The 22,878-nt window shown below is 57.8% G+C and overlaps 1 protein-coding gene across 1 annotated transcript in view; it reads right to left on the bottom strand.

The window, feature by feature from the left end:
- Positions 1–695: 695 nt before the first annotated feature.
- RUNX3 (RUNX family transcription factor 3) overlaps positions 696–22,878 on the bottom strand; it is a 30,356-nt gene continuing 8,173 nt past the window's right edge. Inside the window, exons 3-5 of the mRNA XM_033840860.2 lie at positions 20,627–20,731; positions 8,565–8,723; positions 696–3,839 (exon numbers count right to left, since the gene is read on the bottom strand). Of these exons, the coding sequence (XP_033696751.2) occupies positions 3,295–3,839; positions 8,565–8,723; positions 20,627–20,731 (809 nt within the window). The 3' untranslated portion in view covers positions 696–3,294. The remainder of the gene's footprint in view (positions 3,840–8,564; positions 8,724–20,626; positions 20,732–22,878) is intronic.

Here is a 22,878-nt window from a genome sequence, read left to right as displayed (position 1 = left end):
AAGGTGTTTTATGAAATTTCCCGTCCCCAAGCCCCAGCTGGACAGGCACGGTGGGCCAAGCCTCCGTGCTGGCAGGCTTGGGGAGGCTGTCAAGCCAGGGGCCCACACCCTCACACCCGTCGCCCTCACCATCAGCCACAAACTCCTCCGCGGAGCTGTGGGGCCAGGTGACACCCCCTCTTTGCACCTTAGTCGCCTCATCTGCAAAATGGGGGAGCTGACGTGGCTGATTGCTTTGCAGTGCTGACTGCTGCTAGTTTATCAGCATGGCAGCGAACAGTTCCCAGAGATGGGCTCTCACCAAGGCTGCTTCACGGTCCACCTGCCTATGTCCCAACTCAGAGCCTGGGCGATGAGCTGGAACAGGTGTTCCGCCTATCCTGTTGACTTGTGAAAAGTCATGGGCCGCCTGCGAAGGGAGAAGCGACGGTGCCACCTTGAAGACCTGATATTCCTCTGGGGTTCCAGCCACACATGGGAGAGCCCTCGCCAGCTGTACTTACCCAGGGTGGTCTCTGCGGCCCTTCCGGATGGAGCCGGATGCAGGGAGGCCAAGGCGCTGGGGAATCTCCAAAGCAGTGCGGTCAGTCCTGCTCCTGTCCCCAGGCCCGGCCCCATTCCTCCCTGGCCATGGCGGGAGGACTCCCATCCTCTCCCACCCCCCTGCATACAGCTCTAGAAGTCTGGCACTGAGATCCTTCAACACATCTCAGAGTTATATTATTGTAACAAATCAGCCAAAATTCCATTTTACTGTTAAATAGTATAGAAGACAGTTTACTGTACATGGAAGTTGTGCATTAAAAACAAACACACCAAGCAAATTATAGTGCAAAGCAGTTTCCATCCCTCCCCACCTTCTTCCCAGCCCTGGGTCGGTTTTACGGAAGATATGAGTATAGCAGGTATTAACTCCTCAGCATGACAATATGTCACAACGTATCCGTACCCACCACCAAGAGGCTTACAGTAACATGGTGCCCAAACCCCTTCGTTTCCTTGTGCTTTCTAAGTCAGTGTGTTTGCCTAGTACAACTTCAAAGCAGCCTTGTAAATAAGGACCCATCTTTACCAGCCCAAGCTGTCTGTACCCACTGTGGGCCTTAAAAAACTCAGCACGGCTGCCATCACTTTGAGTCAGGGAGTTTCGGGGAGGGGGTCGATTTATTTCCTGTCCCTGCCCCCACCGGGGCTTGGATGTCAGGAAGGGGGAGTAATCTGGGGAGGGGCTACAAAGTGCTGGGCACTGGGAACCCAAGGGTGCCTCCCACTGGGGCCTGGGGCCAGTCTACAACCAAAGAGAATAGGAGAGGAGGAGACACGAGGGCAATGGATTTGTAGCTGCTTCCTGAGAAGGGGTGGAGATAGCTCCCCGCCCCTCCCCCGGCTGAAGGGAGTCAGCAGGATACCCCCAGCAGCTATTTTGAAGAGATAAAAGCAGGGGACTGCTTTTTCCAGTGAGGGCAGGACAAGAGAAGCTGTAGCTCCTAACCTGTCTGAGCGTGCATCCCATGTGCCTATCTGGCGGTTGTCACAGGTGCGGTGGCAGACAGGTCACGTGCTATTCCAGAGACAGCCGCTAAGGAGCATTTTGTAGGGGAGATTTCCACATCCACAGAGGATGGGGCTGAAACGATGGCTAAAAGCCACATGCTGCCCAATGCTTATAAGAGTTTTGTCCTTTTCCACTTATGCCTTTCGAGAACTAAAAAATTCAGACATGGGTTTTTTATGCCTTTCTAGAACGAAAAATACTCGGACATGCTTAAACCCTTGGGCAAGGCCTGCTTTCCCATTTGTAAACTGTAATACTTCCCCTGTGAGCAGAGCAGGGGCTGAGCTGAGGCTGCCAAGCCCTTCCCAGCTCTTGTGTCTGCCATCATGCAGCCACCGTACTCCCCCACATCCTCCCACCTCTACCGGGACACCCACACGTCCTCTCGGACAAATGCCAGAGAGCCACAGACTTGAGATCCCTTTGTTCTGCACCAGGTTGGCCTTTGGTGCAGGCTGGTGGGATGCTGCTGAAGGACTGTGGCCCCTTGAGGAGGTTTTGGGATCCTAACAATTCCACACTCTCAGAGGGGTACCGTTCACTATCATGGGGGCTTTTTCTGTAAGAGATTGTGTGTCTGAAAATGTTTGACAAGCTTCTTTCTCTAAAATCAGCTTTAAAAACTGGTGTTTTGTTCAAGACTGCTTTGGAAGCAGACTGGTTAAAGACGGGGAGCTGTGTGTCAGAGACTGGAAGGTTAGGCTGGGCCTTCCCACGAGGCTGCGGGTCCGGGGCACAGCTTGGCTGTGCACAGCTTGGCTGGACCTAGATGGGCCAGGGATGCTGACATCTGACCCCATGACCCCTTACCCCAAGGCTTTCTGGTAGGACCTGTCTGGTCCTGGTGCTCTCTCCAAAAATGGCAATTTTGAGACCAGCCTAGGGGGAAAGGGACCCTTCCCAGCCCCCACTGAGAGAACAGAGGGCGAATGCCTTGGACTGGTAAAGTGCATGGAAGACCTGTCCGCAGGTGTCTTTCCTGGTTTTAGGGGCCTGCTGCCGCAGGCCAGTCTGCTCTGGGGCCTGGGACCCATGGACGGCTGGGATGGGGTCGGGGCCCTTAGCTGCCAGGAGTCGTAGGGAAACAGAGCTGAGGGGCGGGCCTGGGGGTATCCTCATTCCATCTCTGCTAGCGATTCCCTGGGGCCTCTGGAGGGGTTCCTTCCCCATCCAAACCATAAGTGAGCCCCTCTCAGGGCTGGGGGACCTTCCAGTTGTGACTCAACTTGTGTAAATGCAGAGGGAAGGCTGGGCCCACAGGGTGCGGGGTCTCTGAGGAAGGCAAGGGTGGGGAGGTCTTTCTAGGGTCCCGAGGATAAGAGGCCAAACCGTGTGGGCAAATGCCACCTCGCTCTAGAACAGAGATGGTCTCTGTCCCAGGAGGCCTGGGCCCCGTGACAGCAGTGGGCATAGCTGGGGACAGCCAGGTCATTCCAGGGGAGGTGGCAGGAGGAGGCTACTTCTCCCAAGGGGACGTGGGATGAGATGAGTAGGATCTGGGCTGGGGGTGGGGTCCTGGGGGAGGTCCCGACCCCTCTGTACAAAGACGTGGCTGGACCAGATGCTCTCAGAGCCAGCTACCAGCTCTGGGCCCCAGGACCACGGACCCTGGGCCCACAGCTGCCGTGAAGCGTTAAGTCCCATGAGTGCCCTGAGCCTTGGAGCTGGGCCCGCCACTTGTCTGGAAGGTTCTTGGGGTCCCCGCCACCAGCGGGAGCAGTCCACTTGGACCCGGGCGGTCAGTAGGGCCGCCACACGGCCTCGTCCATGCGGCCGGGCGTGCTCAGCGCGGTAGGCGAGTTGCTGTGGCTGCCATCGGCCTCCACGCCGTCACTCTGGCCACCCAGGCTGGGGTTCATGAGGTTGCCGGTGGCGACAGAGGCGGCGCTGCTGGGGCAGGAGGCCAACATGCGGGTGGGCGAGCGGTCGCCAGCGCTGCTGCTGCCGGCCACCATGGAGAACTGGTAGGAGCCGGAGGACGCGCCGTAGTAGAGGTGGTAGGGGGAAGGGCTGGCCTGGAAGGGCCCGCTCTGGTTCTGCGGGGCCCCCGGGTAGGGCGGTGGGAGGTAGGTGTGGTGGAAGCGGCTGGTGGCCGGCATGCTGGCCACGCTGAGGCTGCCGATGCTCGTGCCCGAGGGTGTGGCGCTGTAGGGGAAGGCGGCCGACATGGCCCCTGGGTAATGCATCCGGGGGTCGGGGAAACGGCTCTCCGGGAGGGTCGGCAGCGCTGCGAAGGAGCGGTCAAACTGGCGGGGGTCGGAGAAAGGATTCAGGTCGGAGGTGCCTGGGGGACAGCAAGGAGGATGGTCAGTCACCGCCCGACACCACTCCGGCGGCCTTTCTTCAAGAATGACCTCGGGCTCTGGTTTACAGGCCCATCTAGGGGGGATCCCTGGTGCTACATGTGGCTCTGCTCCCACCGCCCTGAGCTGCTCGGGGGCTGGAGCCTGCTGATTCCCAATCCGGTCCCACCTGGGAAGCAGGTGCGAGCAGGGGTCTGGGCTGTGGGTGGCCCCGGGCTCTGCCGGGGCAGGCAGAGGAGGGGGAGGGCTTTTCTCTCCTCCCGGCATCCTCTTCCCAGCCTAGCCATGCAGAGGCCTGTCGAGGGGGCAGGTGGGCTCCCCGCTGGGCTGTGGGTGCATGGGGAGCCAAGGGCAGGGCCAGCACAGGCCGCCCAACAGCCTGGCCTGGCAGGTTCCCCTCCCTCTCTCGCTCTCGGTAAAGAGGGTCTCCAACGGTCCCGTGAGATTGGGAGTCAGGCCCTGCTCTCGCAGACGAGGAACCAGGCAGAGAGAGAAAGGTGGTTTCTCCTGATGCTGCACAGAAAGGACTGGAACTCATCACGAGGCCTCTGCTTTCTGCTCCCGCTGGGGTGTACGTGCGTGTGCGCCTGCACCTCTCCTGCCCACGTGGGGCTCAGTTAGGTTACGGGAGCTTCCGCCTGTGCTGTGGCAGCTGGGTCCACGGCAGCTCTGTCCATCCCCCCCACCCCCACCCCGGCCTCAGCCTGGGCCTGTGTCTCCAGGGCTGCCCTGCAGGCTGGAGCTGACTGGTGGCCAGACAAGGATCAGATGCCACCCTCACCCGCCTCCACAGCAAAGCGAGACAGATGGCAGCCAGAGGGGCTTGGTGGCCTGGGCCCTGCCCTTGTCACAGAGAGACCCAGTGTCCAGCCCAGGCCTCACCCTGGCTCCCCCAGGAGTTTGCTCCAAGACAAAAGCATCCCAGCCTCTGCCCCGTACTTTTGTAATCACAGACCCCCCCAAACCTCAACACTCAAAGGGGTTCAGGATTGAGTCTAAACCCCTTGGTAGGAAGACTGAGACTCAGAGAGGGTGAGGCACTTGCCTAAGTGTCACACAGCACATTGGACCTACACAGAATCCTAGGGCTCTCAGTCCTGAGTTCTGACACGTGCCTGAAGGGTAACTGTCCCATCTTTGAGGCAGCACAACTGTGTGGTCTCTGAGGTTGGATACTTATCTTAGTTCTGACACTTACTAGCTGTGTGTCTTTGGGCAAGTCACTAAACCTCTCTGTGCATCAAGTTGTCCCACATGAAAAATGGAGACAATAACAGTTCCTAGGGATTAAATTAGTTAATACATGTAAAGTGCCTACACTGGGCACACAGCAGGGGCCTGATGAGGGTTTCTGCTGCCACTGCAGCTGTGACACCTCCTGTTCTGGGCACTCAGGAGAACCGGCTCATTCAGGGCCCTGCAAAGCTGAGCCCCTGACCCTGGGCCTTCCTTGTACCCTGGCCAAGGGGTGACTCTGGGCATCAGTGGGGAGGTGGATGAGCCCCCAGCAGCAGTCTAAAGTCTGTCTGTTCCCAAGCCCTCTGTCCACCAAAGACTAGGGGCCAGAGCGGGCTGAGGAGGAGGCCAGCCTCTGCCCCTGGCCAGCTCCAGGTGTGCACCGCCTGCCGTGCCTGAGGCGTGGCTGAGCTGCAGGTGCCCTCAGGCCTCATTCCCCAGATCTGCTTGAGGTGCTGTGCGACCTCAGATAAGACTTGTAACTTCTCTGGACTTTGGGGTCTTCCCAGCTCAGCTGGGGGGGTGTTTCCTCAGCAGCAGGCTCTGGTCCCGGATGTGGATGATACGGGATGAGGCTCCGGGCTCCAGGTGGGGAGATGTGGGGGCTAGGGGCCGGGAGACGGGGGCCTTCTGGCCCATCTGGACCCTCCCTCACAGATCCCTTGGCTGGTCAGTGCTGCCCTGAGGCCTAGGGGTCGGGGGAGCCTGGCTCCTGCCCTCATCTCTGAACCCCAGGGGAGGGGCCTTGTTGGCAGCGCCTGGCACCCCGAGCACAGCCAAGCATGAGGCTAACACTTGCCCTGAGCCCAGGGGAGCGAGCGCTGCCGCCTGACAGGAGGGAGCCCAAACAGGGAGCCCAGGATGCGACGGCAGGGCTGTAGCCTGGGCCTCCGTGCCAGGTGGGCCCTCGGGGGTCATGTGGGCTGCGGGCAGGCCTGCCCGGCCCTCTCACCGTCCTCTCCTGCCTCCCTCCCCGGGTGGGGGGAGTGTCTGCCCTCAGCACCCCCTCAGCTCCTGCCCCCAGCCCCGCCCCCTCCAGCCCAGTAGCCCCAAGAAACCCGAGCTGGCCAGGCCTCTGTCGAGCAGCCAATCCCAACACTGGAAGGAAATGTTTATTTTCTTCTCCAAATTGCCCCAGCTGCTGTGTGGTGGCTGAATGAGGCCTTTGAGCTGTGAGAAGCCCCCATTGTGGGCGGTCACAGCCAGGGGGCTGGGGGCTGGGGTACGGAGGGGTTGGGGCCTCGGCACTGCTTGCCAGTCACCAAAGCTGGGGGGTCAAAGCTATTAACAGGAACCAAGAGAAGTGGTGGTGGGGTATCCTGAGGGGGACCCCCAGGATGGAGTCTGAAAGTAGAGGCTTGTCCCACCAGGAGGGGAGGGCCAGTGAGAGGGACTCCCCAAGCCTGGCCCTGCCAACACCCCTGTGACAGATACCTCCTTCTTCCCACTTTACAGATGAGAAAACTGAGGCTCAGAGAGGTGAAGCGACTTGCCTAAGATCACACAGCCAGCGCCTGGCAGAGCCCGAATTCCTAGCCAGGTCCACCTGACTGCAAAGTTCACGTTCCTTCCTTGGTCTTGGTTGTCAAAAGCCCTTCCTCTCACTCCAAAGGGGACAGGCCTGAGGACGGGGAGGCCTGGCTGGTGTGAAGGGCCACAGAGGCTGCCTGAAGTCCAATGCTGTGGGTGGCTAGCGAGCACCCTGCCTCAGGATACAGCAGAAGGGGAAGGACTGGGTCAGCCACTATCCCACACAGGCCCGACCTCCTCTCCTCCCAGCCTCGGGGGAGGCAGGGGCTCTGCCTGCTGCTGGGCTAGGCCTGGCCCTCTGGGGCTGGACGGAGGGTGGGTAGGCCTGCCTCAGGCTCCAGCAGGTGCTGATTCCCAACCTATGTCCACACAAATGGAAAGAGAGGTGGGTTCTCCTTCCACGGGAGCTGCTGGACAGGATGCCACTGTTAGCCCCCACCTGCTGGGTTCCAGGGCCCCCCGGCTGGGCCCCAGCTCTGCCCATGTCAGGGAAAGGCCTGGAGTGTTAGACCACTGTACCTGCGCAAAGGCTGGCCTGCCAGGAAGGGGAGCGTGGACAGCTTCTGGGCAGGGGTGGGCATGAGCCCAGAGGACATCTTACTGCCTCTTGAGCTCAGACCCCTCTACCCTGCAGCCCCCCTGGCTCAAGAGTTGCTGAGTGTTTCAAACTCAACAGCCCGTGGCTAAGAGCCTGGACCTGGGGCCTCTCCCCACCTTGGGGGCTCAGCAGGGCCAAGGCCCAGCTTCCCAGGCCAGAAGGGAGGTACCGTCTCTTCACACCACGGGGCTGCATCAAGTCCCCCTGCCATGGCATTGTGCCTGGCACACATGGCCAGGGCTGGGGGCAGGGCCTCCCTTAATGGAGAGACCCAGCAGGGACTCCCTCTCTTGTGCCCTCAGAAGTACAGGAAGTTCCTGGGGGCAGGTGCTGTGGACACTTTGAACCTGGTCATTGATGCGCTGTGTGACCCAAGAGTGGCCCTTAACCTCTTTAGCCTCAATTCACTCATCTGCCAAATGGGTTCTAACCAGGACCTGGAGGACCAAGAAAGAACAGACACCCACGGTGCATGACGGCCGCAGCCAGCCCTCCCGGCCGCGTCCAGCACTGCTGCCGAGCACTCTCCACCCCTGCCTGGCCTGAGGGTCAGCTGCGCACTCAGCCTCCTGCACCCCAACCCACCAGCCAGGAGAACCTGGACAGCAGCGTAGATGTTCACCATCTGACCACCTACCGAGCACCTGCTATGTGCCAGGCCCTGTACACCCGGACGGCCTGCCCGAGACAGGCTCACACGTGCCTGCTGTGTCCATCTGGCCAAGGGGTAAAGACTCCATCCTGGGCCTCCGCCCACAGGCCTCCCTCCTCCTTCCTGTTTGGGAAGAGTCTCTGGGCCAGGCGGGGACCTTTCTCAGGAGATGCTCTGTCTCTCTCCAGGGACAAATTCACTTCACAGTTTACAAAGTTTGAGTGCAGTAACGTCATCTGAATGTCGCCCGAGGCCCAGGCAGAGGCATCCACCACCACCCCGCTTTCAGATGAGAAAGCTGAGGCCTGGGGGGCTGTGACGTCCTTGACAGACACGTGTCTGTCTCAGGCTCCTGGGGCGAGGCCTGCCCAACTGTAACGGGTGCACTGGGGGACTAATACCCATTTCCCGCCGGGCACAGGGAGCCCGTGGAGGGCAGGGACTGTGCCTGTCTATTCATCCCTGGGGCCAGGCACCACGATGGCACAGGGTGAGTGACAGTAAATGTTTGCTGAATGAATGAAGGAAGGGCTGAGCCCAGGACCGGGCAGAGCAGGCCGCGTTCCTTTATACCAAACACCCGGGTGGTGCAGCCGGAGACCCTGGGATGAGCTTTGGGTCCGGAGCAGAGAGACCGCTTCCAGGCCGCCGTCCCCTTCTCCCACCGCAGCCCCCCTCCCTGCGACGTACCTTGGATGGGGGTCTGGGCCTGGCTGCTGAAGGGGCCGGCGGTGCTGAGCGAGCCTCGGGGGCTGGGCGCGCTCGGCGTCACCCGCATGCGCAGGCGCTCCAGCTCCCCGAAGCGGTCGGGGAACGCCTTGGTCTGGTCCTCCAGCTTCTGTCGATGCCCTGCAGAGCATGAGAGCCCGTGAGAAGCTGGTCCCCGTGAGTCTCAGGAGGCAGAAATGCCTTGCTCTGCTGGGAAGTTCTCCCTGAGGTCTACCCTTAGGCCTCTGTAGGGAGAACCCAAAGGCCACTACCGATGTCTCTTCTGAACAGAGAATGGTCAGTACGTGCTGCCCTGGGGCTGCCATCATCTCACTCGTACCTTCTTATGCCACAGGTGAGGCTCAAAGAGGTTCCAGGCCACAGAGCCAGTAAGTTGTGGAGTCAAGATTTGAACTCAGCATTCAAATCAAAGCCTGCGACCTACACCTGTACGTTACGCTTTTTGGCAGAAGGGGACTCTGAGGCAACAGGCACGGGAAAGGGGCTTAAGCAGGCTCCCATGGGAGGCAGGGAGAGAACCCAGGCATGCTGCCACTGTCTGCCCCCCAGCATCCATCCTGCCTGCCATTCACATCTGCAAGAGGAATGGGAGATGGCCCCGGAATGGGAATGCTGGCTCCTCCAGCCCAGAGCTACCCTGGGACCCCCAGCACATGCCTTCTCCCTTCTGGGTCTCAGACAGGAGGGGAAATTCACCACGATGCTGGGAAGTGGAGTGGGGCGCTGTGTGAGGGGCTGGACTCCCATCTCTGTCCCGAAGCTGGGAACAGGGGACCAGGGCACCTGGCTTGGGCATCACACTTGGAGAAACCGCCAGCATTTCCCAGTATCCCTCTGCCACGGCCCACACAGGAAGGACCCCAGCCTCGTCAAGATGGCCATGCCCCTGCCTTTAAGCAGCCAGCCGAGGCCACCCTCAAGGCTTCTCGAATGACATCAGGCTTGCAGGGACCACCACCTCTCTCTCTCTCTCTCTCACACACACACACACACACACACACACACACACACAAACACACCACTTTTTCAATTACTCATTTTACATTTCACAAGCAAAGTATGAATAGCTACAAAAATAAAAGCATTACAGGTAAGGCTAATGGCCCCTCTGACCCACCCTAAATCCCTGCCCAGAAATCCCCACGTGATCAATTTGGAGGTCTTTCTTTCGAGCCGTTTTTTGGTTTCACGTGCATGCAAAACAGAGCAAGTTTCTCACAGAACTTTCTTGAATGGTCTCAGCCTGGCTGTATCATTCTCTAACTTGCTCTTTCAGTAGCACACCTGGGGGGCCACCTCAGTTTCCTTATCTGATAGCTGGAGAGAGTAACCCAGCCCCAGAGAAACAACAGAGCTCCCGCAAAACCTCGGGAGCCCACCCCGGGGCACAGTGAGGGGCAACAGGTGGGGGTGGGACGGCCTCACTAAGCCTGTGGGTGTCCCTCGTTCCTGCTCGTCACATCCCCTGGAGGCCGCAGTCCCCTCAGCCGTTCCTCTCAGATGGACACTTAGCTCACTTCCAAATGATCCCCCTGCATGCAGGACTCCCAGGAATATCTCTGTTCACACACCTCCTTGTGTCGGGGGATTTCTCCAGGGCAGACCCTGTGTTATAACAGACTCCTCACTGAGAGGACCGGACATTCCTGGGCTCTCCTGATCAGCCTGTCAGCCGAGGTTGGCCCGTTGGGCTCCACCTGACCCTGAGGGAGGAGGCCAGGCAGACAGGTGGGCCTGGTCCTCTTTTTACAGACAAGGGAACTGCAGTTCAGAGAGGTGAAGAGGCTTGCCCGAGGTCACACAGCGAGGAAAGAGGGAGGATGTCTTAGACTTGGGATCCTTGGAAAAGAAGTGTGGGGAGGGGCTAAGGGAGAGGGGAAGGCTTGCCTGAGTCCTGGGGTCTTCAGTGACACGAGGAATCTTCTAGATTGACAGAGAAAGAAGAAGGAGAGAGAGGTAGCGGGAAGTAAAACAAAACTCCTCACCAGGCTTGCTGAGGCTTGGAAAATGGTGTCCTAGGGGCCTGGAAGGTGTGAGATGACTCTTCACTGCCACTGGGAGTGAGGGGACAGAGGTGGGGACTTCAGAATGGGCCTGACTTCTGATTTTCAAAAGGGGGATGCAATGCATTCTGGTACCCACAGGCCCCTAGTCTTGCTACACACCACTGTCACAAGCTCAAACAGGCATGTGAGAGCCCTTAGAAATGGAACAGGTTGTCCCAGGAGCCTCAATGGGCTCAGCAAGTCACCAAGAACCAGGGACCCAATTTCCCCTCCGAGGAGGCCCCAGGCCTGAGCCCATGGGACATCCAGCTGCCAAAATGAGACCACCTGGCTCCCAGCCGGGCCCCCCACTGTGCCTCCCAGGACCCTTGGCAACAGGAAAAACGTGGGCTGGGGGTAGTTTGGCTGGAGCTGGGGCCACCAGGTTAGATGACTATGGGGGCTGGGCAAGTCGCATAAATGAGGCACATGGGATGCGTAGGGCCTGGGGCAGACTGGAGAGGGTGGGCCTCGTAGAAGGGGCCGTTGCCATCCAGTCCAGCTGACTGGTGCCCTGGTGGGGGTGGACCCAGTGTTGCCAGAGCTTCCAGTTTACCGGAAGCCATAAACCTGCTTTTATGTGAAGCCTCCCATATTTTATGTGTTGGCAATTCAAATACTGAAAACAACAACAAAATAACTCGACTACTGTGTAGAACATGTCCTGTTCAGGGGCTGCCGGTTTGCATCCTCCAAGCTTGGGATTTCATTTGCTGGTTGGTTGTCTAACCTTAGCCATCGAGGACTGGCTCATGGATACCCCTCAGGACGTGGTCTCTAGGGAAGTGCCGGACGGCCTGGCCTCAGTCCTGATCGGCCTTGGAGGAAATGCTGTTGCCCTGGCTGCCGAGGCCACTGAAAATGGCAAGGCAATGTGGATGAGCTGGGGCATGAATGAAGTCGGAACAATCTCAACAGGCAGGAAGCCGGCTGGATAGATCTGGAGACCGCAGACTGACCTGACAGCAGCTCAGGTGCAGAGGATCTGGGTGTCTTAGTCAACCACAAGCTTGAAGTGAGCCAGTGGGGTTACACGAAAGCTGGTCTCGTTATCGCCACTGGCTAATAAAGTCCTGTTTCTGAGTCACACTGTGCACTATGTGTCTAGAGATACTCCTCTGGGCCAGTGGAAGGAGGGAGGGGTTCGCAGCCAGCCTGGGTCCGAGGATGGGCTCTGCCGCCTGGTGGCCTCACTCCTTTCCCCCACCCACCCCGAGCCACGGTGTCTGCATCGTGGTGCCCTCGCAGGTCGTGGTGCTGGCCAAATAAGGTGACCGGACGCTCTCCACCCACCTGGGGCCCCACCATCTGCACGGTCACTTCTACCCCAGCCTGTGCCAAGGGACGCAGGATCATCATCCCCACATAGAGACCAGGACACGGAGGCCAGGTTGCTAAGTCCTGTCCGGGACACAAAGCCAGGACAGTGGAGCTGGCGTCGGCACCCAGACCCCGACTCCAAGTCCAGTGCTCTTTCTCCTGACACTTCCCTTTTGGTCCCATTGTACAGATGGGGCCACTGAGGCTTCAAGATGAGCCCTACACTAAGCGGTTGGTCTGGGATATAAATCAGGTAATGTGGTCCCAGAGCCCACGCTCCCACCACATGCTGCTCTGCCTTCACACAGGGCAGACTTCCTGGAGGAGGAGTTTTAACAGCACTTGGGGAACTGCTTCCTTGTTGCTGTGGAATGCTGGAGCCACGGCCCAGGAGGGGCAAGGGGAGCTGAGGTGACTCCACGTGGCCAGGGCGCCACAGAGTCTCAGAGCCACGGGGCCTGGGCCTTCACACTGGGAGCAGAGCGGAACTCCCTGTGCCTGAGGAAAGAAGATGTGCCTTCAGAATAGACCTCTTTCATTCGGCTGCCCACAGTGAGAGCTGGGTGGGGAGCCCTGGCCCAGCTCACTAGGTCACCAGGGGCCCAGCCCTTTCATGCTGGGACTCAGTTTCCCATCAGCACACACTGCTCACTGAGGCCCCTCTAGCTTTGAAAGTCCCTGACTTAAGACTGCAAGACTCAGCCACTGGCCAGGATGAGCCCCCCACGGGCACCCCCATCACCGCCTCCTGCTGCTGCTGCTCCCAGGGTTTCTCTAGTATTTATTCTCTGCCTCTTCCAGGAAGCCCCCTTCTCCCAGCACCTTGCAGGCTAAGAGCAGTAGCTAGCAGGAACGGAAAGAAAAACAGTGGCCGACACTTACTCAGTGCTTCCTCCACTCCACTGTCTAAGCGGTTGACACGCTCTGCCTTGTTTCACCTGCATTATCCCCATGAGGGGGTCTACCACTGTCCCTAGTTCACAGGTGAGAAAACTGAGGCTCAGTGAAGGCCAGGGACATGCTCGAGGTCACATAGAGGCACCTGGCCACCTTGTCTTCCCGGAGCCCATCTTGTAGGAAAGGAGCCTGGGTTTGGAAAGTCAGGGGCTCCAAACAATGGGTGTTAGGACCCAGCCCGGGCCCAGGGCCCAGAGCAGGTACAGGATTACAGGCCTGGAAAGAAGAAGATGAGAGGGTCTCAGTGGACTCCACCAGGAGCCCTGCCCTGCTCGGAAGCTCAGCGCTGAGCGTCCAACCCTCTAATCACACCCTGCTCTAACCCACCAAGTCCCTCTGCTCCTCTGGGCCTCAGTTTCCACAGCTGTCAAGTGGTTATCATAGTGTCTAACCCCTGAGTTGAGGATGAGCTAGAGGACAGGCCCCAAGTGTTTCAAGGCAGAGCACTTTGTGCAGAGGAGGGGGACTGCCTGGGGACGGCCCCACCTTGGCCCTCTGGACCTCGCTTGGGCTGCCTGTCCGCCTGCGGCGCCTGGGCTCAACTCACTGACAGCCCGTGGGACGGCACCTGCTCCGATCCTCACTTATGACCCTCCAGGACCCAGAGGCCCAGGCCTGTCCCAGGCAGCTCTTACCCACTGGGCCACAGCTGTGTCACCTGTGAAGTGGAGCTCACACTCTAACTCCTGAGTCTGGGGACAGGCCGGGAGAATTAAACAGCCCACCTGGCCGTGGCACTCAAGGAAGGCACTCTGGGTTTACAACCCCTCCTCAATGGATCTGGACAGTGGGAGGGCCCAGCCTCGCAGGTGTGTGAGAAGGATAAAAGTTGGGGGAGGAACGCTGGGGCCCAGCCAGGTGGGTGACTCACCCGGCATCTCTCAGCACCGGGCCAGCACCAGGTCCCCACACCTGCCAGGTACCTGATGCTTCAGGGGGAAATCCAGGGGCCATCAGGGCCACGCCCTTGCCTTCACACTGGCCTGACACAAGCCCCCGTGATGAGAGTGGCAATCGCTTGAGCAGACATCTACGACGTGCCAAGCACTGTGCCAGGCAGGCCACGCGTGTCGTCTACAAGGGCCACGATCCTCCGAGAGGCCGCTATCATCACAACCATTTTACAGATGGGAAAGTGGAGGCACATGGTCAAGGTCAAACCTGGACTGGTCAGCGTGTTGCATGGAGCTCAGCTGCTAAGGTCTTGACTTCCCAAGACCTCCAAGAGAGCAGAGCTGGGTTCCTTGGCAGTGAGGCCCGACTGGCAGGAGGCCAGCTCAGTGTCCTGCCGCGGTGGGGTGAGGGGGGCAGGAGGCCAACGGGAGCAGGGAGCGGGGAGAAACAGAGCTGGGCGGGGCCCCAGGAGCAGCGTGGTCTGCAGGCAACAATGTGGGCTCCAGCCATGGGGCCCTTCTCCCATCGGAAGCCACTTGGCCACCTCCTCGGCTGCCCGGCCTGGCCCTGGGGCGGCCACATCCCATACACAGCAGCCACTGTCTGTCCAGCCGTGGGGTGGGGCACCCGGGCCCCAGGCCCGCTCTGCGGCCTGTCAGGAGATTTACCCCTGGTTCCTAACAGCCGAGCAGAGTCGTAGGTGGGGGCTGAGCCCCAGGTGGTCTGCCGTGAATTGGCCCCCTGTGAGCAGATGAAAGCCAGTCGGTGGCTAGGCAAGGAACCAGGCGGGTGGGGGGCCAGCGGCTCTCCCAGGGGCACAACTGGGGCTTCCAGTGGCCTGGAGTTGATTAGGGGAACCGGGGAGGTCCAAGGTTAACCCCTTCCCTCCTGCTGGGTGCACTCCCCCTGGAGGCGTGGGGTCCTGGGAGCCAGGGGCCAGGAGCAGTTGCCTCTCCTCAAGCTGGGCATCCCTCCAATCCCACCTGGAGCTGAGGACAGAACTGTGGCAACTTTAGGACGGCCACAGTCCTAAAGTTGCAGGCTCAGGGTCACTTTTCCTGCCCACGTCGTCTCCCGCCCCCAGCAGCCCCAGTGGCTGTCTGCTCACCTCCTTCAGGCCTCTGCTCAAATGTCACCTCTTCAGGAGGCCTCCCCTGTCCCCCTCCCACTGTGGGTCCCCGCCCTGCACTCTCCACCGCTCCCCCCCCGACCCCCAGCTTAGATTTTCTTTGCAGGGCTTCTCACTACCTGAAATTAAACTAGCTAATCATCTGTTTACCTCGTTTATTTATTCAACAAATATTTACTGAGCACCTACTAAGTGCTCACGTCCGTGTTCCAGGGTCTACATCAATGTCTGGCAAAGCAAAGAACCCCCACCATGGAGCATATATAGTAGTCAGGGGAGATGAAAAATATGTGAAATAAATGAGTGAACTATATAGCATCTTAGGAGGCGATAAGTAAAATGAAAGCTGGGAAGTGTAAGGGCGAGAGGGGGATGCCTGTGTGTTTGATTAAAACAGCGTGGTCAGGGGAGGGCTCACTGAGAAGTGTGAGTAAAGACTTCAAGGTGGGAAGCAGCGAGCCACACGTCTGGGGTTGTTGGGGGAGGCGTGTCCCAGGTAGAGGGAACAGCAGTGCAAAGGCCCTGAGGCAGAAGTGTGAAGCTGCCCAGTTTGAAGACTGGTCAGGAGGCCAAGGTGGCCAGAGTTGGGTAAGTGAGGAGAAGGGTGTCAGAGAGGAAGGCAAGGGGTAAAGGGCACAGATCAGGTTGGGCCTCGTGGGCCATGGTGACCATAGCATGGTTTACCATTTCTCCCCACCCCTAGTGTGTGAGACCCAAGAGGGCCAGAGCCCATCTGTTGGTTCACTGCAGTGTCCCTAGCTTCTAGAATAGTGCCTGATACATGGTCGGTACCCAGAAAAATATTTGTTGAAACCATCCCATGTACACTTTGGGGAAGAAAGGGCCCTCAGGCAAGATGTCAGAACAGCCGCCGGCCCATGGCCTCAGGCAGCATGGAGAACTTGTGTCCTGCCCTCTCAGCTACGGCACCTGCTAAGCCTGGGAGACAGGGTGAGCAGTTCCCACGCTGCAGTCTACCCCAGGCTCGCCAGGCGCTACACCGCCTGCTGCCCCGTATATTGGATCCTGCTCCACTGCTTCTTTACCAGCCCCCGGTGACTCTGAGGGACACCAGCACCGAGAACCTCAGAAACCAAGGCCACACAGGCAGGAAGCCACCAAGCCAGCATTCAAACCCAGCCGGCCACCTGGCTGCAGACTGGGCACGCTCTGCAGGGCAGCAGAGGGGAACGACCTGGCCACAGAACCCACAGCCGGGCCTCGGGGATCTGCAGGCGCCTCTCCCCGGCTCCCGGGACCAGCCTCTGCTCCCACCCCTCCCCACGGAAGGCTCAGCCCTCACACGGAGTCGGGGGTCACAAAGCAGAAGAAAAGCCCCGAAGGGAAACCCTGTGACAATCCATCAGGGTTGTTGGGTGCCTCCTGCAGGCCAGGCAGCTGTAATTCACGTAAAGCTCACAACTCCCCGGAGCAGAAGCTAATACCATCCCCATCTTACAGACGAGCACACTGAGCTAGGGAGGCCCTTCTGAGCGGCCCTTGTTTCCCTGAGCCCCAGGCTGGAGCCCCTGCGGTGCACCGAAGCTCACCCTTGGGCAAGTGGCTCGGTCTCCTGGCCTGTCTCCTCCTGGGGTTGTCGAGGATCAATTAAGAGACTCCGGGGGACTTCCCTGGTGGTCCAGTGGTTAAGACTCTACGCTTCCAATGCAGGGGACGCAGGTTCTATCCCTGGCTGGGGAACTAAGATCCCACATGCCGTGCAGCACGGCAAAAAGAAAAAGAGACCCTGCACAGGGCCTGGCACACAGGGAGTGCTCGTTGACCAGCAGCAGCTGAGCTGCCCTCTGACCACTTATAGGTGGGGAAACGGAAGTTGGGAAAGGAGGAAGATTTGTCCAAGGTCGCAGAGTGAAGGGCAGGTTGGGGCTGGAACCCAGGGTGCAGGTGAGACCTGCCCTGGGGGCCGGGCAGGGGGAAGAGCAAGCAGGTGCTCAGATGGGAGACTGGGAGATGTGCCGCCTCCCACATCTACTCTTTTCTGTAAATGAGCCTCTGCTAAGATTTTGTTTCCAGTCACTGATCTGGCCCGTACCGCCTTGCTTCTGACTCCAGCTTCTCTCCGCTCCTGATTTCTTTCCCTTCCTCTTGCTGCCTCGACCTATGCCACCCCTTCCCCTACCAGCTCACCCCGAGAAGGGGCTGTCTCATGTCTGGGGGACCTCAGGAGAGACGAGCAGGCAAGGACTTGACCGGGGGCTTCCAAGGGTAGGGCTGAGCCTCCACCCTTAGCCAGTGGCCTTGGCTGGGGAGGGTGGGCAGCTGCTCTGGGCTGGGCAGGGCTGAACGTGGAGGGTTCTGAGTGATTCCAGGCATTGGCCGGTCCCTGGGTGCCTTCCCCCCAAGCTCCCAGCGCCCTCTGCCTCTACACAGTGGGTGCTCACTCTTTCGTGGAGTGGCTCCTAACAGCTCATCATCACGTTGAGCCCAACCACGGCTCCCATTCATCCTGATTCTGCCCCTGGAGACTTCGAGTACGATACCACTTCCCTCAACGGAGACCTGATACCTCTATTACTATGGCCTGCGTTTCTCAGCAGCCACCCTGCTGCCGACCAAGAAAGGTTCACCATCGGCTAACGGTGCTAGTGGTGGGAGTACAGAGGGGGTGCCAGGTACCAGGGATAAGAGAATACCACAGATACAGACTCACAAGGACCCTCTGCTACAGCCAGATGCTATCCACAAGCCATCACTGATCTCCAGGCCTGCAGGCTGGGTGGTATCATCCCACTTCCTGGAGGAGGCAGCTGAGGCCCACAGAGATCAGACCTTGCCCAAGGTCTCCAAGCCAGGCAAGCTGGTTCAGAATCTGCTCTCTGCACCAAGGGCTTATGGCTCACAAGGGCTTCCCAGCCATCACCACCTTGAGACTCTTGGGGTCACTGACCCGGTTCACAGATGACAAAACTGAGGCCAAAAGGGAGCCACAAAGTCCAAGACCAGGGGCATGGACCCATCCACATCCAATCCCAGCAGGAAGGACTCAGCAGGAATCTGGCCAGGGCAGGTGCCAGCTGGGAGGTGAGTAACTTGGGCCTGATCACCAGGTTCAGGAACCCGAGGCAGGGTGGAGGAGGTGTGGCCCTGAGAGGCCTACAGGGAAACTCTTCCAGGGCCACCGGGCCCAGCTCTGAGCCTTTCCCAAGTGGCCAGGTACTGGAGTGGGCCCAGGAACTGGACAGATGGGGAGCCAGGCCTGGGTGGCCCTCACTGGCGCTGCCCTGGTACAGCCACACCCCATTCTCAGCCTCCTGCCTCAGGCCCACTTAGCCCTGGAACTGGAATTGAAGGCTGCCTCTGGGAAGACTGGCGCCTCCCTGCACCTGAGACAGTGTGACGCCCTGGTCAGGTTCTCAACATCCCCAGGGCTGGATTCTCTCCTCCCTGGAACTAGTGACCCTTTGGTTCTGGATCCCATGAGACAATAAATGTGAGAGGGTTTTCTAAACTGTAAAGGGCCACAGTTACAAAGAGAAGGACACGGCAGCTCTCAATACACCAGGCATGAGCATGCCGTGAGTGGGGGCCAGTCCACACAAGAGCTCTGCTCAGAGCTCAGGAAGCAGCCAGTCCAGCGATGACCAGCTGCTTCTTTGTTTCACTCATTCATTCAGGGAACACAGGCCTCAGGCCCACTGTGGCAGCTGCCCCTCCAGTTTCCCCAGTCTGAATCTGCAAGCTCTAGGTCATTCAGCAGGCAGAAGCAATGAAACACAAACTTTCTTTGATGCTAAAGTGCATGGATCAGGGCTCCCTGCACAGAATATGTGCTCAATAAATATTTGCAGAATCAAATTTGCATTCCTGATCTCAAGATGTGGGTCCTGGGGTCAGAGTGTCTGGGCTCTATGTGACTTAAGTCACATGCTAAGACTCAAAGAACGTTTCCAAGGAGGGGATCTGGCCTTGCAGCCCAAGCAGCCCCTACTTCTGATGGCTCCCTCCCTCCGCCACTGGCAGAGGAAGCTGGGGTGGAGTAGAGCAAAGCTGGCCCAACCTCCACCCTCACACACACACACCACACACACACCACACCACACACACCACACACACACACACACACACATACACCACACCACACACACCACACACACACATCACACACACCACACAGACACCACACACACACACACACACACCACACCACACACACCACACACACACACACACACACACCACACCACACACACCACACACACACACATACACCACACCACACACACCACACCACACACACCACACACACACACACACACCACACCACACACACCACACACACACACCACACACACACCACACCACACACACCACACACACCACACACACACACATACACCACACCACACACACCACACACACCACACACCACACCACACACACCACACACACACACCACACACACACCACACCACACACACCACACACACACACACACACACATACACCACACCACACACACCACACACACACATCACACACACCACACAGACACCACACACACACACACACACACACCACACCACACACACCACACACACACACACACACACACACACACCACCACACACACCACACACACACACATACACCACACCACACACACCACACCACACACACCACACACACACACACACCACACCACACACACCACACACACACACCACACACACACCACACCACACACACCACACACACCACACACACACACATACACCACACCACACACACCACACACACCACACACACACACACACCACACCACACACACCACACACACACACCACACACACACCACACCACACACACCACACACACACACATACACCACACCACACACACCACACCACACACACCACACACACACATCACACACACACCACACCACACACACCACACACACCACACACACACACACATACACCACACCACACACACCACACCACACACACCACACACACACATCACACACACACCACACCACACACACCACACACACACCACACCACACACACCACACACACCACACACACACACCACACCACACACACCACACACACACACCACACACACACCACACCACACACACCACACACACCACACACACACACACACACCACACACACACACACACCACACCACACACACCACACACACACATCACACACACCACACAGACACACACACACCACACACACACCACACTACACACACCACACACACCACACACACACACACACCACACCACACACACCACACCACACACACCACACACACACACCACACACACACATCACACACACCACACAGACACACACACACCACACAGACACACACACACACAACACACACCCATCCTTTTCCTTTCCTTAAAGGTTGCAAATCCATACTCCCGCAGCCGGCCCCCAGTGGGCAGTCATCCCTTGGGGTACAGGGAGCCAAGGGCAGGTCAGGTTGGTTCAGTCATCTCCTCTTCCCAGAATGGCTTCCTACAGCCTGGGCTAAGCACAGGCACACGGTCGGGGCGGGGGTGTGGAGCGGAGGACTGCCGTCCGCCACCGCTCCCAGGATCCAGTGCCATCTGTCTGACCTCGGCGACCGCCCTTCCCCCGCTGGGCCCTCCTCCCCGACCCAGGGGGCTGAGTGGCTCCGGCACTTACGTCTGGGCTCCCGGGGTCCATCCACGGTCACCTTGATGGCTCGGTGGTAGGTGGCCACTTGTGTGGGGTTGGTGAACACGGTGATGGTCAGTGTGAAACTCTTCCCTGGGGGGAGTGGGGAATAAAGAAGAGGTTGGCACCTGGAGCTATTCACAACACCCTGAAGCCCTCATCTTCCAGAAGGAGCAGGTCTCTCTACTTTGAACCTGGGCAGAAGATAGGGTTCTGGGTAAAATTCAAGCTGCTGGGGTTGGCATTCAAGGCCCCAGGAGGTCTGGCACCAACTTTACCACATTCCCCTGCCCCACGCTCTGGCCACCCTGGCTTGCTTCCTCCCTGCTTCTTGGCCTTTGTTTGTGCTGTTCCTTCTACCTAGAGACCCTTGCGATTTGGGGGTGGGGAGCTCAGATGAGTACATATTTTTTTTTCATGAAAATAATTAGTGATCTTTATAGAAGACTTTGAGAACACAGAACATATAAAAAAGAAGAAAAAAGAATCACCCACAGTTCCACTAGCCAGAGATAAACACTATTAACATTTATTTGGGTGTTCTTTCCTGCAACCCTTTTTGGGCGAGTGTGTGTTTTTACATAGTTGCAATGACACTAAAATAAGTATTTCCGTACCCTCTTTTTTGTTCACTTAACATCACATCATAAGCACTTATGTCATTAAAAATTCTTCATAAACTTCATTTTTAATGGCTGCAAAACATTTCAACTCCTGGAAGCCTCACCTTTGACTTATCCACCTCCTTACTCTTGGGTGTTACCTTGCTGCTAATTTCTTATTGGCGTGTGCAGCTGGGGCTGAAAAAGGACTGATTTGGGAACTGCAGACATTTCATTTGTAGACACAACTGTTATTTCCAGGGCTCTGTTCTATTTTTAGATAGACATTTGGCTCCAAAGTCTCCATTCAAAATTCCTGAGACGGGAGAAAACTTTTAAAATCATCATTTTTGTTTTACCATTTAAAATAAAACGAAAATGGCCTTCTGTTTATAAAAGTCTTTGTCTACATCTCTGCTTACTTCCTTAGAATAGATTCCAAGAAGCGGTGAGTGATTTCATCGCGTCAGAGGGTTGGGAGGGATTCAGGGGCATTAATCTCTCCGGTGAGATGACTCTCTGGAGAGGATCGTCGTGATTGGTGTGGGCCCGAGTCTACCGTGATGCTGTCAGCATCTTCGTGACCCCATCTATCAAGGTGGAAAGATCTCTTAAACACTCTTGACTTTGTCGCCTTTGTTCTATTACTAGTGAGACTGAAATTTTTTATATGTTTATCATCTATCCTAATCCAACACAAATCATTGCTTCATGGTCTTTCATACTTTTCTATTAAGGTTTCAATGCCTTAAGGAAAAATCACTCTATCAAGCTTGTTAACACTCTCCTGTCCTGTTTGTGGCAGTCGGTTTCCCACTCCACTGGCCTTTACATTTCGCTTTCTGACACAAGCTGATTTGCATTTTCAGTTCTACCTCTTGCTGGTGATTTCTCCTGTCATTTTGTCTTTAGAAAGGTTACCTTCAATAAACACCATCCTCTCTACCTTCCACGTTGAATCCTTTGATTCTTCTGGGGGTTTTTCTTCAAAGGGCACCCCAATTTTCCCAGCACCTTTACTGAAGTGAGAGCCCCCTCTCCCGCCCTGTTCTCTACCAGCATCAAAGTCTCCATGCGTGTGAGGCTGGGGAGGGGTGTGGGGGGAGCTTCGCTGATCCTCAAGTCAGATTGGCCTCCTCCTGCCCTGCCCCCGAGCACCCCTATCTCTGGTCCCCAGTTACAGGCCTGGGGACTCCCTGAGGGCAGGGGCTGATGGCCCTGTGCACCTGTGTCCCCCCAGGGCTGTTCCCATCCTCCCAACACCTCGCCAGGGCAGGCAGGCCTGATTCCATATTCCCACTTCACAAGTAGGAGACGAAAGCTCGGGGGTGGGGGGGGGGGCGGCGGGGTGTGAGAAACGGTAGCTTAGCATGGCTGGTACTCGTTGATCGGTGATGGAGGGAAAACTCCAGCCTCAGGAAGAGGACAACCCAGCACAAAAGAAAACCAGCCAGGCTCCCGGGGCCACACCCAGGAACCCAAGGGCTTCTGAGACTGGGGGGATGTAAGGGGGTAGGGGGACAGAAGGGGTTTAAATTGAGGTGTGACTCAAACTGGGGAAGAGTGGGGCCTCTCTGGAGGGATTTGCCAGAGCTGCCAGCTGGAGGCAGGGGTGGAAATGCAACCCACTCCCGACCT

This window comes from Tursiops truncatus, chromosome 1 (genome assembly GCF_011762595.2).
Source record: "Tursiops truncatus isolate mTurTru1 chromosome 1, mTurTru1.mat.Y, whole genome shotgun sequence".
Lineage (NCBI taxonomy): Eukaryota > Metazoa > Chordata > Mammalia > Artiodactyla > Delphinidae > Tursiops > Tursiops truncatus.
This window is presented reverse-complemented; position numbering and strand designations above follow the sequence as displayed.